The 17,051-nt window shown below is 40.6% G+C and overlaps 1 protein-coding gene across 1 annotated transcript in view; it reads left to right on the top strand.

Moving 5' to 3' along the window:
• LOC140240062 (WD repeat-containing protein 35-like) overlaps positions 1 to 17,051 on the top strand; it is a 50,829-nt gene that overhangs the window by 29,624 nt on the left and 4,154 nt on the right. The window contains exons 17-24 of the mRNA XM_072319871.1: positions 1,821 to 2,024; positions 4,563 to 4,839; positions 6,705 to 6,980; positions 7,666 to 7,740; positions 8,460 to 8,525; positions 9,362 to 9,494; positions 10,095 to 10,311; positions 10,850 to 10,918. Of these exons, the coding sequence (XP_072175972.1) occupies positions 1,821 to 2,024; positions 4,563 to 4,839; positions 6,705 to 6,980; positions 7,666 to 7,740; positions 8,460 to 8,525; positions 9,362 to 9,494; positions 10,095 to 10,311; positions 10,850 to 10,918 (1,317 nt within the window). The remainder of the gene's footprint in view (positions 1 to 1,820; positions 2,025 to 4,562; positions 4,840 to 6,704; positions 6,981 to 7,665; positions 7,741 to 8,459; positions 8,526 to 9,361; positions 9,495 to 10,094; positions 10,312 to 10,849; positions 10,919 to 17,051) is intronic.

Genomic DNA, 17,051 nt, shown 5'->3' on the forward strand with positions numbered 1-17,051 from the left:
GGGAGTTCATGTATATCAAACTGTATATATAATTACGTTGTTACTACGTAAGTGGCCCAATCACCCTCATTAAGCTCACCAAGCTGTACCAATCCATGTGGAGCAAAGAACAGTTACCACAAGAATTCAGAGATGCTACAGTTGTTCACATCTACAAACGGAAAGGAAATCGCCAGGCTTGTGACAACCATCGAGGCATCTCCCTCCTGTCTATGGCAGGCAAGATCCTGGCCCGAGTCCTCCTCAATCGCTTACTGGAACATCTGGAGCAGGGTCATCTCCCTGAAAGTCAATGCGGCTTCCGTGCAGGTCGAGGGACCACTGACATGATATTTGCTGCCCGCCAGCTTCAGGAGAAGTGCATTGAGCAGCATCGTGACCTATACACAACCTTTGTCGATCTGACTAAGGCCTTCGACACGGTTAGTCGTGAGGGACTCTGGAAAATTATGGGAACGTTTGGCTGCCCCCCGAAGTTCATCACAATTGTCCGCCAGTTTCACGATGGGATGACTGCCAAAGTTCTTGACAATGGTGAACCCTCCAATGCCTTTCCAGTGACAAATGGAGTCAAGCAGGGCTGTGTCCTGGCCCCGACACTATTCAGCATGACGTTCTCGGCAATGCTCTCAGACGCCTTCAAAGACTGCGAACCTGGCATCAACATTAGGTACAGGTCGGATGGAAAGCTCTTTAATCTTAGGCGCTTGAAGGCCATCACGAAGGTGAAGGAGACCGTCATCAGAGACTTCTTGTTTGCTGACGACTGCGCACTCAATGCCAATGGTGAGGACGAGATGCAGTTGCAGATGGACAGATTCTCCTCAGCCTGTGACAACTTCGGCCTCACCATCAGCACCAAGAAGACTGAGGTGATGTTCCAACCAGCTCCAGGGAGCCAGTACCACAAACCCCAAATCCAGGTGAACGGACAGACCCTCCAGGCAGCAAAGACCTTCACCTATCTGGGCAGTACCCTCTCCAACTGTGTCACAATTGATGCTGAGATCAACAACAGGATTTCTAAAGCCAGCAGTGCTTTTGGGAGACTCAGAAAAAATGTTTGGGAGAGGAGAGGGATCAGCCTTTCAACAAAGCTGAAAGTCTACTGTGCAGTTGTTCTCACCACGCTTCTCTATGGCTGCGAAACTTGGACTTTGTACCGGAGACATGAGAGGCAAATCAACCACTTCCATATGTGATGCCTCCGCAACCTCCTTCACATCCGCTGGGAGGATAAAGTTCCGGACACAGAGGTACTGAAGCGGGCAGGCATCCCCAGCATCGTTACCAAAATCCGCAAGGCCCAGGTGAGATGGGCAGGCCACGTCACCCGCATGTCTGACGACCGCATCCCGAAAAAGCTTTTCTATGGGGAACTCGCTGATGGGAATAAGCGTAAGGTGGGAGGACAAAAGAAGCGCTTCAAAGACAACCTGAAGTTCTACCTAAAAGACTTCTCCATCAACACCGAGTCCTGGGAGACACTTGCCGCAGATCGCCCTTCCTGGCGCCACGCTATTGCTGTAGGGGCCCGTAGAGCAGAGGAGCAGCGCTTCAAGCAGGCAGAGCACAAACGCCAGATGCGAAAAGCAAGAGCAGCCAACCCCAGCAGTGTAGCCCCTACCCACTTATGCCCTACCTGTGGGAGAGGCTTTCTTGCCCAGATTGGCCTCATCAGCCACCTCCGAACCCATCAAGCCAATTGATGTCATTGGTCATCCTCGAGAACGAGGGACGAACACACACACACACACACACACTACAATCAATGAAATGATACAAACCTCTATTCCTATCTTTCTTCCTGTCCCCGAAAGGCGTTTGTTGGCAGAAGCAGCCCTGGAGAACCTGGACCTGAAGATGGCGGAGCAGGCGTTTGTGCGTTGCCGTGACTTCCAGGGCATCGAGTTTGTCAAGCGCCTGGGCAACCTGCAGAGTGAAAATATGCGTATTGCGGAGGTGGCAGCTTACTTCAAGAGGTTTGAGGAGGCGGAGAGCATGTACAGGGACATGGACAGAAGGTGAGTGAATCCTCCCTCATGATTTCAAGTCAATTAGCTCACAGCCACCGGAGCCATATTTCATATACCGTTACAAGTTGTTATTTTCGTGAGGGTTTAATTTTCGTAAATTTTGTGTGTTACTGTTGGACCGCGAATTTAACAACATGCGAAAATGTCGCCATTGGCTAGGCTAATAATGCATTTACGATAACCTCGGTGTCAAATCACGAAAATAACATCTTGCGAAAATGTGTGTGACCTCCTCATTCACTAAAATATCTGTACTCGAAAATAACAGCTTATATAGTAAAGCTTTCATCAAATATAAGTCCAAAAATGAAACACAAGTCTGGTATCAGCCAATCAGATGGAAATGTTCAGAGATTTTTGTTTGATTTTCTGACTTTTGCTTTATCTCAACTTTTTTTTTTTTTTTTTTTCAAAAGAGCCCAGTCAATTTGACCCCCCCTTCAGATCTCGGCCGCCGATCGCACAATCGCCGCGAAATTTTGCCTGAAGATAGAGCTGGATGTCAACTACAAGATTACATCGTCATACAATAGAAAAATATTGCCTTTCTATTTTTAATAAATTAATTATGCAAATTTGTGCATGAAATCATATTTTCACCTATAACTCCATTAGAAAGACTGGAGGATTGCTAAATTTTTGTGTCAGAATTCCTCAAGACACATCAAACAATTTTTGTGTAAAAAAATAGCTCAATTGAAATTAATTTCTTTTGTTTTTTATTGTTTTGTTAATTTCTTATGTATTTTACTGTTTTTTCAACCTTTTGTTTTCGATTGTTTTTTTGCCAAAACTTGTTGCAGGCACTTTTTCAGGCTTATCTACACTAGAATTGATTAATTTCAATGGTTAAAATTTGAAATAATCTAATTTATATCAATTTAACCAAAAAACACAATTTGCATTGGATTTGCACACGATATCATGAATTTGAGCTGTTTTTTGGTTGACATGCATATGCAAAACATTATGTAACTTCAAAATGGTGTACCCGGACATCACAAATTTAATCTCAAAATATGCGGGATACTTCAATGAAAAAAGTCGTGAAATGACGCGGCAAAGCTTTGCGCGCTGCGAAATCGTGGCGCGAAACGTCAAGGGGGGGTCAATTTGACCCCCCCCCCCAGTTAAAATAGGGTTAAAGGTGCATAGTCCCGGTAGTGTAGAGGGCGCTATTGATGATACTGCCGATCACCGTTAGCATTGATACGAAGATTACCAAAGTTGAGCTGTCATCAAGAGTAAAGCGCATAGGTGTTGCTAAGTAACGTTGCCTTTGTTGTCTTCTCTGTGCATCACGCAGTCTGTGGTGATGCCAGGGTGCATGCATATGTGCTTCTTATTATGACATCACAAAAGAAGTTTGCTAAAGCTGTCATCCCCTCAGCTGAATCATGAGCCGAACTGTGATCGGACCACTGACTACAGTGGATCGGACTTTTTCGGACTCGGGGAAGTGGGCCACAGCGTAAGCGCCAAAGAGGAGTCGATAGCATAGGTCTTTATAGGAAACTTGCGCCGTGCGCCCACGTACGCATTTGACTAAAACACCGGGACCATACACCTTTAAATCACTTTTGTGATCTATCAAAGTTTGCCCATGGGCTAGTAAACTGTTATGAAATTGGCATAGCTTGCACGTTTGTGTGTCAGCATGTTTGTGTAATTGGATTTCTTTTGCCGCATGCTGTGTGTCATGCCTTTAGGCAATTCAAATTGTTGCCATCTATGGACCTGACTTGTACTAGCTTTAATAGTGAATTCTGGCCAATATGTTATGGAGTCTCAGTTCTTTTCACTGCTAATATCCATGCTGAACCTTTGTGAAAGCTACAAACTAATATCAATGGAATTGGCTTTGAGCTCCGCAAAAAGAAGCCTCAGAGTACTTACGTCGCATCAAGTACCCCGAGTGGCTGAAGTACTGTACAAGTGGTTCGTTCCTTCAAAGAGCACTTCCAAGTGATGTATGTTCACATTAAAACACTCTGATTTGTTTGCATACATTAACTAAAGCTGCTTCCATTTAACCTTTTTGAAGACTAGTCCTGAGTATACTCTGACAGGTGTCTATGGGAAATGTATAGCAAAATCAGCTCATCTTAATGGGTTTTGGGCACTTTAGGGCACTGTAGTAAACATTGAAACTGCGCTAATGGGACATTATTACCGCATCATTTTCAACACGTTATTCTTACGACTGAGGCAGGATGTCGCATTTGTTGAATGAGGCATGTGCTCTACCTAATATTCACACAATACAGTTGTGTCACATAGAATGCAACCGAATTGAAAATGAAAAAAAAAAATGTGGGGAGGAATTTTGGAGTTTTCTTTTGAGGAAAAGATACAATTTACTGTTGAAAGGCAAGTATTCAAATTTGACTTGTGATATAGTTGATGTGCATGGGTCCTGAAAACCAATGGGGAATCTTTTAAAGACCATTCTCACCAAAATTCAGAGTTTGTAGAGATCATCGCAAAAGACTCTCTCGTACCTTGATCCAACATTGCCACCCCTAGGGACCTTGCTGTCAACCTGAGGATGAAGCTCGGAGACTGGTTCCGCGTCGTTCAGCTGCTCAAGTCCGGCGGCGGAGGGGACGATGTGCAGCTCCAACAAGCTTGGAATGCCATCGGTGACTACTACGCTGACCGACAGAAGTGGGCCAACGCCGTCACCTACTACGTCCAGGGCAACAACCAGGAGCGTCTGGCTGAGTGCTACTACATGCTGGAAGACTTTGCCGGCCTGCAAAAATTGGCTGATGCACTCCCTGAGAACCACAAACTGCTGCCTGTATGCCATCAGTATTTGTTTGTCTGTATTCACATTTTGTTTGTTTATCAATTTGTTCCCTTAAAAATTAATGTGCGTATTTGTGCATATTTATGTATTTATGCATTCTTTGTCGATTTACTCATATTTTCATGTCAGTATGTGTATATTTGTCAAGTTATATGCTGTATCTCATTTTCATATGTATATATTCATTACCTCATTTCCATTTGTTATGGATTTATTCCTGACAGCAACTTAATATCTTCTGCTAGGATATTGTGTTGGCGACATCTCACTCAGTGTATTGCCATGGACAATAACTTGATGGATGGCATACATTCCAAGTGGTGTTGATCAATCTTTGGTAGATCCCCAATCATACTAACAATGTTACATCAAGCAGGGACTCTCTGCAAAGATGTAGTCTGTCTATGAAATGGTATCTATGAGGATGCCAAGTCTGTGCGTGACATTAATTGAAGTAAATGGTTCAGTTTACAATAAAGAGAATGGAAATGGTTCATATTTGTATAAAGGTTTGAAAGGAATTTAATGGATCCATGTTACATGGTCTGTGTATGCTATAATAAGGTGGGGCATTGATCAAGGACATGAATGAATTGTATCAAAGAAGCTAGCTGAGAGGAAGATTTCAAACTGATTTTGGACAGAGCAAGATGGAGGGTTGAGACAAGAAGACTTGACCCCCTGAGGGAAGGAATTCATGAGTTGACCATCATCATCATCTTCCAGGTTTGCTCTGGGTTTGTCCCTGAAAATGGGGTGATTGGATATACCTCATTCCAACAGCAACCACTCTCACACCTTCTCACCATCTTGCCTAATTTGGGGCATCCTCCTTCCTCAGGCCAACCTTCCCAAGCTCCTCCTCCTTCCTCAGGCCAACCTTCCCAAGCTCCTCCTCCTTCCTCAGGCCAACCTTCCCAAGCTCCTCCTCCTTCCTCAGGCCAACGTTCCCAAGCTCCTCCTCCTTTCACAGGCCAACCTTCCCAAGCTCCTCCTCCTTCCTCAGGCCAACCTTCCCAAGCTCCTCCTCCTTCCTCAGGCCAACCTTCCCAAGCTCCTCCTCCTTCCTCAGGCCAACCTTCCCAAGCTCCTCCTCCTTCCTCAGGCCAACCTTCCCAAGCTCCTCCTCCTTTCTCAGGCCAACCTTCCCAAGCTCCTCCTCCTTCCTCAGGCCAACCTTCCCAAGCTCCTCCTCCTTCCTCAGGCCAACCTTCCCAAGCTCCTCCTCCTTCCTCAGGCCAACCTTCCCAAGCTCCTCCTCCTTCCTCAGGCCAACCTTCCCAAGCTCCTCCTCCACATGTCTCCTCTATGTCTTTTTCAGTCCTCCTTGCTCTCATGGCTCACCCACTATTACGAAGATGATGACAAACTGGAGTCATAGACTATGATTGTTGTTGTTGTTGTTGTTGTTCATTTTCCATCTGTGAAGATGGCTGGATAGCCCATATTCAGCTACACTAAGCTGGTCTTCCATGGGGTCCAGTTGGATGTGGGGTGGGACCACTTCACCGGGTTAGACACCCTGCTCTTTGCGATGAATGAATGAAGCGGGATCTTTTACGTGCATGAGCTGTGACTCTCTCATACACTGGACCTCCATTTTATGTCCTATCAGAGGGACAGAGTGTTTTGCCTCTTGCTAGAGGGGACGGTATGTTTACACACAACATTGCTCAGTCCAGACTCAGGTTCGAACCCGGGCCGCGTGATCGTGAGGCAGACGCGCTACCGACTGAGCCAACTCACCGCTCTAAAAAACTCAACCTTTCTATTTATGATTTTGATATTGATGTAAAAAATAACTCAAAAACTCAACCATTCTATTTATGATTTTATTTACTTTGCTTCCTTTTCAGGAGACAGCAGCCATGTTTGTCACAGTGGGCATGTGTGCCGAGGCCGTAGGGGCCTACCTCAAGTGCAACCAAGTGAAGAAAGCGGTGGACTGCTGCGTGCACCTCAACCAGTGGGACCAAGCTGTGGAGCTTGCCAAGGCTCACAGTATAAGGGAGATTGACAGCCTGCTGGCCCGGTACGCTGCTCACCTCTTGGACAAGGACAAGCGTCTCCAGGCCATCGAGCTCTATCGAAAGGCCAACCACTACCTGGATGCGGCTAAGCTCATGTTTCAGGTGAGGGACAGACAAGAAAACTGGTCATTCTCATCTTCATTATCATCTTCATTATTATCATTATCATTTCTAGCAATAATGTTGTCATCATCAGCAGGAGTGATAGTATCGTCATCATCATTCCCTTTTGGTTAGATTTTGTGTCATCTTCTTTAGCAGCTTCTTCCTCACTCTCCTCCTTATTACCCTCATATCTGTCATTATCCTCATTATCTTAGTCCTCACACCCTCCTCCATTTGTGTCATTGTCATTGATAGGATTTATAGTCAATTTCTATATAAGCACATTTGGGTCCATTTGCATTATGTTTAGACATCTCGGAAGTTAGTGTCTGGTTAGAATTCATTAAAAAAATGCGAGTCAGTTCAGTATTCGTTAAAATTGATTCAAGGTGTCAGATTTAGACAGGGTTGTGTTTTGTCTGTATTGATAAAGGGTCTGAAAGATTTGAAGTGACTGAATCTTACAGGCAGTTATGGTGCTAGTTGTTTTTGATGACAAACACATGGAATGATAAAAAGTTCAGATGTGTATGACACGTGTGTTATGTGGATGTGGTATAAAGTAGTGAGAACAGACTCAATGTCCATGTTATGACCATGCCATTTAGTGGTATTTAAAAACCCATTGAGTCGAGTCTTTAGTCAGTTGGAAAGGTAACTGTGTGCCATTTCTCATCTACAGCTTGCCCAAGAAGAGAGCAAGAAGAAAGTGAAGCCACTTCGAGTCAAGAAGATGTACGTCCTGGGGGCACTACTGGTGAGTGTCTAACCATGGTACAGCTCTCATCCACTCCACTGCCCTGGGTCATGGAGTTCTAGTATCATGACAGAATGCAAACACATGCATTGTTTTCCTTGTTTGTGACTCTATCTCGAAGTGTAATAGATCATTGTGAATATTTTAAAGTCCAGGCACAGAAAGCTAGATTCCACAGGTATGGAGGTTTGGCGGTTCTTGTGAAAAGAGCCGATGTTCTTGTATGGTTCTGTATTATACCCAGAAGCAGTCAGGCGGTCCAGGCAGATATTATGTAACAATGCAAACACATGCAATTACACTTCATATAAAACACTGTCTCTTTGAATCCCTGCATTTATGTGTTCTTTAAAACACAAACCCTTCATTAAAATGTTTTGCATATGTGTTCAGATTGGGAATGAATACAAGTTCCTGCAATAATGTCACTTGTTTATGTGATTGTCTGAGTATTTACCATAGCATATTTTCCTATTTGAAGTAAAAGGGCAACATGCACAAATGTTTCCTGAGATTAAATTGACATCAAGAGAATTTCTTCCTGCTGTATTTGTTTGCATTCATTAACATTGACAGGTGTCTATAGTGTTAACATAAACATCACTGTAGTAGTATCACTGAAATTAGATATAATGCTTTCTGAAAATGGTAAATAGCAATATTTATGATAGTTGCGTTATCATGAATGCTGAATTTGTCATGTGTTGATTTATTTGCAGATTGAAAACTACCATGAGCAGATGAAGATCCAATCCAAACTGAAGACCAAGAGCAAGAAGACTGAGGTAACTGATCTGAGATGGTTGCTTATAAGAGAGTTGTAAATATGTATCATCATCATTGGCAGTTGTGTAAAGTCTTACTGTTAGTGATATATTTTGTTTTTGTTAAGCCAGTTCAGGACTGACTCCAATTATGCTTTAACAGGCAGATGACCTGCTAACTACAAAGACCACAAAAGTTAAATAATGAGCTTTTGAAAATGAATTTTCATTTTGTTTGTGGCAAAAGATTTGTTGAGAATATGAATAGATTACATACAAAGATGTTTTCAACTGGTTGAAACACAAATAGATATTGAAACAGTACCATTAAAACAATAATGAATCTTCAAGGGTGAATATCTGGACCCTGTTTACAAGAGAACAAAAAAACCAAGCGTAAAATCCAACCCTTGCTATGCTAATTTTATAAGCCCTCCTTATATTTATACATGCAATTTGCACTCAGTTTTGAGAGAAAATGAAGATTGACAGTTTAGTATACCAATGATCACAATGCCATTCTTGCTTTTCATTGATATGTTTTATTGGTATGTTTCATAGGTAAGTTTCATCAATATGAATCAATATGTTTCATCAATATGTTTCATTGATATATTTCATCAATATATTTCATTGATATGTTTCATTGATATGTTCCATTGGTATGTTTCATCGATATATTTCATTGATATATTTCATCGATATGTTTCATTCATATGTTTCATTCATATGTTTCATTGAGGTGTTTCATCAGAATGTTTCATTGATATGTTTCACCAATATGTTTCATTGGTATATTTCATCAATATGTTTCATTGATATGTATCTGTATTGGTGTTATGAATTCACTATGACAGGCGAGTTCAGCCTTGGCTGGTTTGCTGGAGGAGGAAGCCTTGGCGACCTCTGACACCAAGCTAATTGATAATGCCTGGAGAGGGGCTGAAGGGTTTCACTTCCTGCTCCTAGCTCAGAGACAACTCTATCAAGGTGAGGAGACATCAAGGCACACAGAGAGATATTTATTGTATGTTACTCTCAAGTGAAATACCCACACACACATCTAAATATGATTCATATGCATCTAAACTATGATTCACATACTGTAAAAATGAATGTTTTTGTGTGAGTAATTTTTCATGCTCGTTAGATGAATTTCACATGTTTTTAATTCCAGGGAATCAAAACATTACATAGTGGTACATAGAGTGAGCAAAAATATTTGCATGCTTTTACTTCCGCGCTAGTTTCTGGTTGTGCCAAATATCGCAAAATTTCCACAGCGCGAATGTTTTGACTTTTACAGTTTATACATACATCTCTTACATACTTTGATAAAAAAGAAATTATTTTTTGATACAGCTTCCACTATACATTGAATGGGCAGTGTGTGGCATTAAAATCTTAATATCTATTGCACAAAGCAGTATAGATAGACAATTACTGGTAACCAAATTTATGTCAGAAATGCTCAATGCAAGTCAGTGAATATCCTATGTAAGTACCCTACAGTGAATCAAGATGGGAATAGGTGTTATATTAAAGGGAACCTCACTGCCACATTCTTCTGTTTGGCCAAATTCTGTGCAGGTTACGTTGATGCCAGTATGAAGACTGCCCTTCACCTGCGAGAGTACGATGACATCTTGGACCCTGTGGATATCTACTCACTCCTGGCCCTGGCCTCGTGTGCCAACCGGGCCTTTGGCACCTGCTCCAAGGCCCTCTCCAAACTGGAGTCCCTGGAGGGCCTGAGTGTGGAGCAGCAGCAGCAGTTTGAGGGACTGTCCCTGGAAATCTTCACAAAGTGAGGCTTATTTTCCTTGACACATATAGACTCTGAGTTAAAAGTTTTTTTTGGGGGGGGATGGTTTGATGAGTTTGGATGAGAAGAAAGTTTGCAAAGTCTTCAATTTGGCATTAGTAGGACTTTCTCCTTAAGATCTTCTGTGAAATGAAGTTGCGATGAAGGGGGTGGAGGTGGGATGGAGGGGGGGGGGGGTGGTGAGCTGAGAAATAAGGCAGCAGTTTTAGAGCTCATCAGTGCAAATTTCAAAGTATAATTTGTCCTGAGACATGGTTAGTTGGTGTAAAGTGTGGTATTCATTGAATGTTGTACAAGCCAATTATGATTTACTTCATCCTGGTTTGTTTGTACTAAACTTGGAGCAGGTAAAAAAAAAATACCAGTTTTGGCATTGCTTCTCTAAACCTTTATTTTCGGGTGTGTATGGATGGGCATATTGAGACACTTACCATCAAGTTCATTGAGTTATGAGATAAATCCCACTATGGTTTAATTGTTCTCTCCATCTCTCTCTCTATCTCTTTGTCTCTTCCTCCAGACATTCTCCCAAAGATGCGAGGACTAACAAAGTGGAATGTCCTAACTGTGATACAGTCATCCCAGACTGGTAAGTAGACCACTGGCCTCCTCCTTAGTACCTCTTCTCTTCCCCCATCCTCTGCAGTCCATGGACAAGGTTTACAGTAACTGGATAGGACAAAAGCTAGAAATTTCCTGACATTGTTGTTTTAATTGTCCTGCCATAACCATAGGATAAAAGAAATATTTTTCTTGTCTGTTAAAGATAAAATGACTTCTACGAAGAAAACATGGAAATACATCATATTCTGCCTGATGTAGTTGTAAGCAGTGAAATGAAAGGAGATAGCTTACGATCACAAAATGTAATGATATTACAAAGGAACTTATTTCCCCCCTTCTGTTTTATGATAAAGAAACTATGAGTTTGTAGTAATGGTGAGAAGTACTTTCAAAGCAAAGAAAACACTTGGGTATATTGTCACAGGAAATGGTTTGCAAGCTGATGCAACTGTAATGCCACTGTTGTCCCCAAGTACCTGGTAGCTTTAATTTGAGCAGTCTTTGAAATGAAAAACTTGTCCTTTGTTGTCTTGCATCTCAAAAGATGAAGAATTTTAGACATGATGTTTAACTTCCCTTGATTAGCAACTAGTCCTGTAATAGAATTAATTATTATTAGTATTACTTTTGTAATCATGCCGTTGATACACTGTAGCTGGTATCGTTGACCTTTAAATAGCACGTTATGATCAATGTAATACTGACATTTCTGTATGTGATCATGTGACATGGACAGTTTGGATGCTATACCCAATCTGAAGACCAAAGCATTACCCACGTAAGAGGGTGTGATGTGACTGGTGTGTTGTGTCTTCTGTGGTGTTTTGTGTGGTATTCATTGTTTGTTGTGTGGTATTTGTTTGTGTTGTGTGTTTTTTTGCTGACTATTGTATGTTTTGTGTTACGTGTTGGTGTGTGGCTGGTGGTGGTGGTGTTGGTGTTGGTGTTGGTGTTGGTGTTTGTGTAAAGTGGTGGTTTTGGTGTGTGGCATGTTTGTATAGTACATGTGACCTGTGACCACAATGTCCTGATATAGTTGTGAACATTAATGCCGAGAAGTCTGCAAAGGAAGATGATTTGGCAAAAAAAAAAAAAAGAAAGTAATTTTAAATTTGTTCAAACCTTAAAGTCTAGGATTGTTTTGATATTGGAAACTTATTCTGTTTTGGTGAAGCATTTGTCTGTGATGTTTTGCATCAATGCATTTTGATGCCTACATGTAATTTCCCACATGCTTAGCAGCTACTAAACTTGAATGCTGATTTTCTCATAACTGTTTATGTATAGTAGCCCACCCTCTTACCATTTGTGTAGTAGATTTTTATTAGAAATAGAGTGGGACAACTTCAATACCTTTTTGGTGGGCTTGGAGTTGGAAGGATTTAAAAATCCAAACATCAGATTCAGTCTTTGCAACTTTATCAGGCCCTTGTGATTATAGCTCGCATATGATGTGTCCACACTCTTGTACATGTATGCTATATTTGAGAGAGCTCTGGTGAAGTTTGCATGAATTTTCAGTCTTCAGGTTGTGTGATCTTCCTTTCACCTTTTTCAGCTGAATTGCACAAGTTTTGTGCTCAGGGTCAACTGTTCTTGATGTTATTAAACTATTCAAGATGCAGCAAATATTACCAAGAGATATTAATAGGACTTTCTCACAGAGCAGTTACCAGTATTTTGCAATTGAGTTTTCAAGTGTAATCCTAATTTCACTGCAGTAAATGTTGACATATGAATTTTCACAGCCACTTGTATGATTTGTGAAAGGTACCGTACATGTGATACTTTCTCAGGGGATTGCACAGGTAATTGTCATAATGTTACACACGCACACAGACACACAGACATACACATATCAGTGTTTTTCAAATCCATCTCACTACTGTGATGTGTGGCATTTTGAGCTGTGATTGCTTTCACCTCTTTTTCATGTGTGTTTTGACCAGTGGATACTTGATTCAGTTCCGGCTGTAATCCTAGCTGTTTCACTGTCCAGCCATGTACAGATATATTTACATGTAATTCTACCTGTAGCTTGACTTTACTCAAACAAGATCAGGAAGCTCAAAATACTAGTAAGTCAGCACCAAGTAGTCCAAGCTAAGCTCCATAGAAAGTGCACCTAACCTTGTTTTTTTTTTTTTAATATATACAATGTTTTTTGATGGTTTCTTGTCAATTCAAGGGTGCTGATTCCAAATACAATTGATGCCACTCGCGTAACCTTGAGCATTTTTGGCAAAATGCAAAAATCCAAAATGGCCGCCAGATATGCTAATTTGGCCATGATAATCCCAGTTATGTTAATTTTATGACCAATTATTCCATCAAAGTTTTTTAAATTTTTGTTCCTTGAGTAATTCTACTTGCAGGTACATTTACTATTTTAAGCTTATTTTCAATTCAAAATGGCTGCCGTTCCTATACTCATGTACTGTATATGAATGGCAAAAAATATGCATAGAAATAGAAGACGAATTTTCAGTCACATACCTACGCTTTTATCAAGTTTTGCATGTGCAATGCAAATCTGATGAGTGCCACTAGCAAAATAAGCAAACAAACAAGCAAACAAACAGAAAATTTATTGTTTTTAGGCTTATCATATTCTTCTTAATACAAAACTTCAAAATGGATGCCACTCATAAGGATACCCCTGCACAATATGATTGGAAAGTGTACATGGAAATAAACAAATTTTCTTTTTTTTCTGTCACTCAGGTACACTGTTTATCAATTTGTGTGCTGATTATAAATCAGAAGGTTGTTGGTAACAAATTAAAGCTGTTTTATTTTTTGATGCAAACATCCAAATTTGGTACCTCAATCTGAATTTTTCCCTTGGAATTTGGAAAAATCCACCAAAGCTTGAATTGGCGCCAACATCAAGATTGTTTATCAAGAATTATTAGATATGAACATTTGATACTTACTTGCCTTGAGATGTTCAACATCATAATATTCACTCTGATTTACTAAATTAAAAGGCTGAATCCTAGATGATGACACAAATGAAATTTCCAATTACCTGTCCTGTTCTACATTATCTAAAAGCGATATTATGCAAACTTTTCAGTCCCCTCATCCGAGAAAGAACATGAGGCAGGGGAAAGTGGAAAAAAGAGACCACATCACTTCCTGTCGTCAAATCTCTGAAATGAAAACAATGCCCAAAAGTTTTTCATGTTAACCCAGATGAATTATAATATATGGTAGATGAATTTTACCACCATTTTGTGAATGTGTTTGCATATATGATGTCAAGGGAGACTCTGAGATCTGTACAGTGCTGCCTCATTTTGAAAGCAGTGTTATAACAACTTCACACTGCTTGTTTCTAATCTTCAGCACTTGCAGATTCAGGATTGGTCTAGGTAACCAGACCAGCTGTGTTAGGACTCGGGATGATGGCCTCCTTAATGGTGGCTGTAAACTAACTCCACTAGAGCTCTTTTTAACATATACATGGTGACATAACATTCACTTCACGTAGGAAGTTTGCAGATGATCTTGCTTTTACGTCTCATAGAAAGTCCTTGGATGACATCAGCCGAGCACTGACCCATCTCAAGACAATAGAGGAGTACTTTACCTTCTGGAGACTTTGCCCCAACCTTTATAAGATTATCATCAGACCCATGCCTTCCATCGTAATAACCATCTTGCCAATGCTATGTTCAAGGTAGCCCTCTGTGGCAAGCCTTCCAAGCATAGGCTAAGGAAGTCTACCCTCCTTCACTGGCACTCGGATCACTCTCTCTCACGCTGGAAGGAAAGGATGGCAAGTGTCACCAGTGCCGTCAATGCATACCCTGACCTTCTAAACACGATAGCATGAGGGCATTTCATGAAGCGTTTTGTCTGACAAATTTGTCTGACAAATTAGCTCTCAGCCAATCAGATGCAAGGATTTTAGTAGCTTATAACAGTTTGTCAAAAAGAAAAGAATGACAAAATGCTTCATGAAATGCCCCCTTGAACAGCCTGCCATCAATGCGTTTGAAATTCCACAAGCCTAGATTTCCCTCCCATAACTTGAAAGCTTTGACCCCAAAACAGATTGGTGCAGATGCTGGTCTGATGTCATCTCTGATACCACCCAAGTTACCTACAACACTGTCTCTGGCCTGGCAACAAAGCCATATGGCTTCAACGGGTGGTGATCAAGCAAGTCTTCATGTCTTCATTCTGTTCCTATGGCAAATAATCGCCCTCTGACCCTGAGGAAGTGCTGAACATCACCAGATGTGGTTGTAATTAAAGCAACTGCAGGACTAATATGCATCTTTAGCCTGAGAATTCTGCAAATTTTGGGCTGATGTCGCCTGCTGCCAAACATCCAATTAAAGGGTTCTTTAAAGACAATAAAAATGACAGTTTTATTTTTAAGACAAGACTGAATGAGATCATGATGTCAAAGTGTATATCATCAACACCTGGGAACTGTGAGAGAATTGAAAGAGGTATCTCACATTGCTCCTTGGTTAATGTTTAATGAATAGTTTGTACGGTATTGCGTTTGGACAGTTTCATTTATGCCTTCACCAGTTTTTGTTGTTGTTTTAATTCAAGAAGAAAATCAAGTTTGCTCGATAATATCAAGGCAGTACTTTTAAATCATATCATATCAAAGTGATGGAGGTTATGATCCATTTCAAACTCCCCTCAGGACTCCTCCCTCCCCACCCCCCCCCCCCAACTCCTTGCTGAAAAAGAAAATCTACAATGTAAAGGGTTTTTAGTTGTGTCATCAATGTCCGATGCGTTTTTGTCTGCAACCATGTATCTCTGCACTTACTGTATAGGATTTTTCTGTACTCTGTTGATATGGTTTTAGGGGAATGCATATTAGAAGCTTTGCTTTCTAGCTTCCCCTCCATTTTCAACATTATTTGATAAATACCATGCATCTAGGCTTCTTAATATATTGTGTTAGTATTACATTTTTATATTCAACCTGCATGTAGAATATGATGGTATTTTGATTTCTTGCGAGATGTTTAGTGAACTTATATTCGTTGTTGAGACAAAATGAAATATATAAGAAATTGTGTTAAACATCGTAAGGTTTATGAATATCAAATGCTCAAATATACATGTAGGCCCTCTATATTGTAAGTGACACCCAACATATTTGTATTACACATGCAACACTTCATGACAGCGTAGGTATGGGACTGGAAATACAGTAAATTTGTTCTATATTTCCATGCATATGTTTTGCCATTCATATAGTACATAAGAATAGGAATGGCGGCCATTTTGATTAAAAAATGAGCTTTAAATACTAAATGAACCAATATGAAAATTCTCTTGCAAGTACAGATGGAGTAACTCTAGGAACAGAAATGTACAAAGTTTGGTGGAATAATTGGTCATTTAATGCACATTATTGTGTTTATCACGGCCGAATTAGCATATCTGGCGGCCATTTTGGATTTTTGCATTTTGCTGAAAATGCTCATGGTTACGTGAGTGGCATCAATTGGATTTGAAATCAGCACCTTCGAATTGACAAGAAACCATCAAAAAACATTGTATATAAGGTTGGGTGCCTTCTAGCCTGGACTACAAGTAGTCTATCCAGCCAGGTTGATCGAGTTTAAAGGCACTGTACAGTACTGGTTGAGGTGGGGATTCATATTTTGAACATTCCTAAGTAAGATAATGAGAAACCTTTTATGAAATATGAAAGAGCATGTAATTTTAAGAAGGATTCAATGTTTATTTGATGAAAATTGGTTTTCAAACGGCTCAGATATCCAAAAAATGATAATGATAAAAGGCGACAGGCCACACCTTTTGTTAGGATCTCTTTGTTTCACCTTGTTTTTGGATATCTCAGCCATTCCAAAACCGATTTTCATCAAATAAACTTTTGATACCCCTAGAATTGCATGCTCTTTGACATCTCATAGAGTGTTTTCTGAATATCTCGCAAAACATTAAATGCTAAAACTTCACCTCGACCAGAACTGTACACACCCTTTAAATTTGAACTTCACATGCTCTCAGTCTCTTTAGAATTATCACTCAAAGACACAACAAAATATGTGCTTTTAAGGCATGCTCTGTTCCACAGCCACATTCTGAGATACGTGATTTTGTCAGCATGAGTGAAGGGAAACAAATTTCCCCATCTCAAAAGAAAAACG

The sequence above is a fragment of the Diadema setosum genome, chromosome 16 (genome assembly GCF_964275005.1).
Source record: "Diadema setosum chromosome 16, eeDiaSeto1, whole genome shotgun sequence".
In the NCBI taxonomy this organism is placed as follows: Eukaryota; Metazoa; Echinodermata; class Echinoidea; order Diadematoida; family Diadematidae; genus Diadema; species Diadema setosum.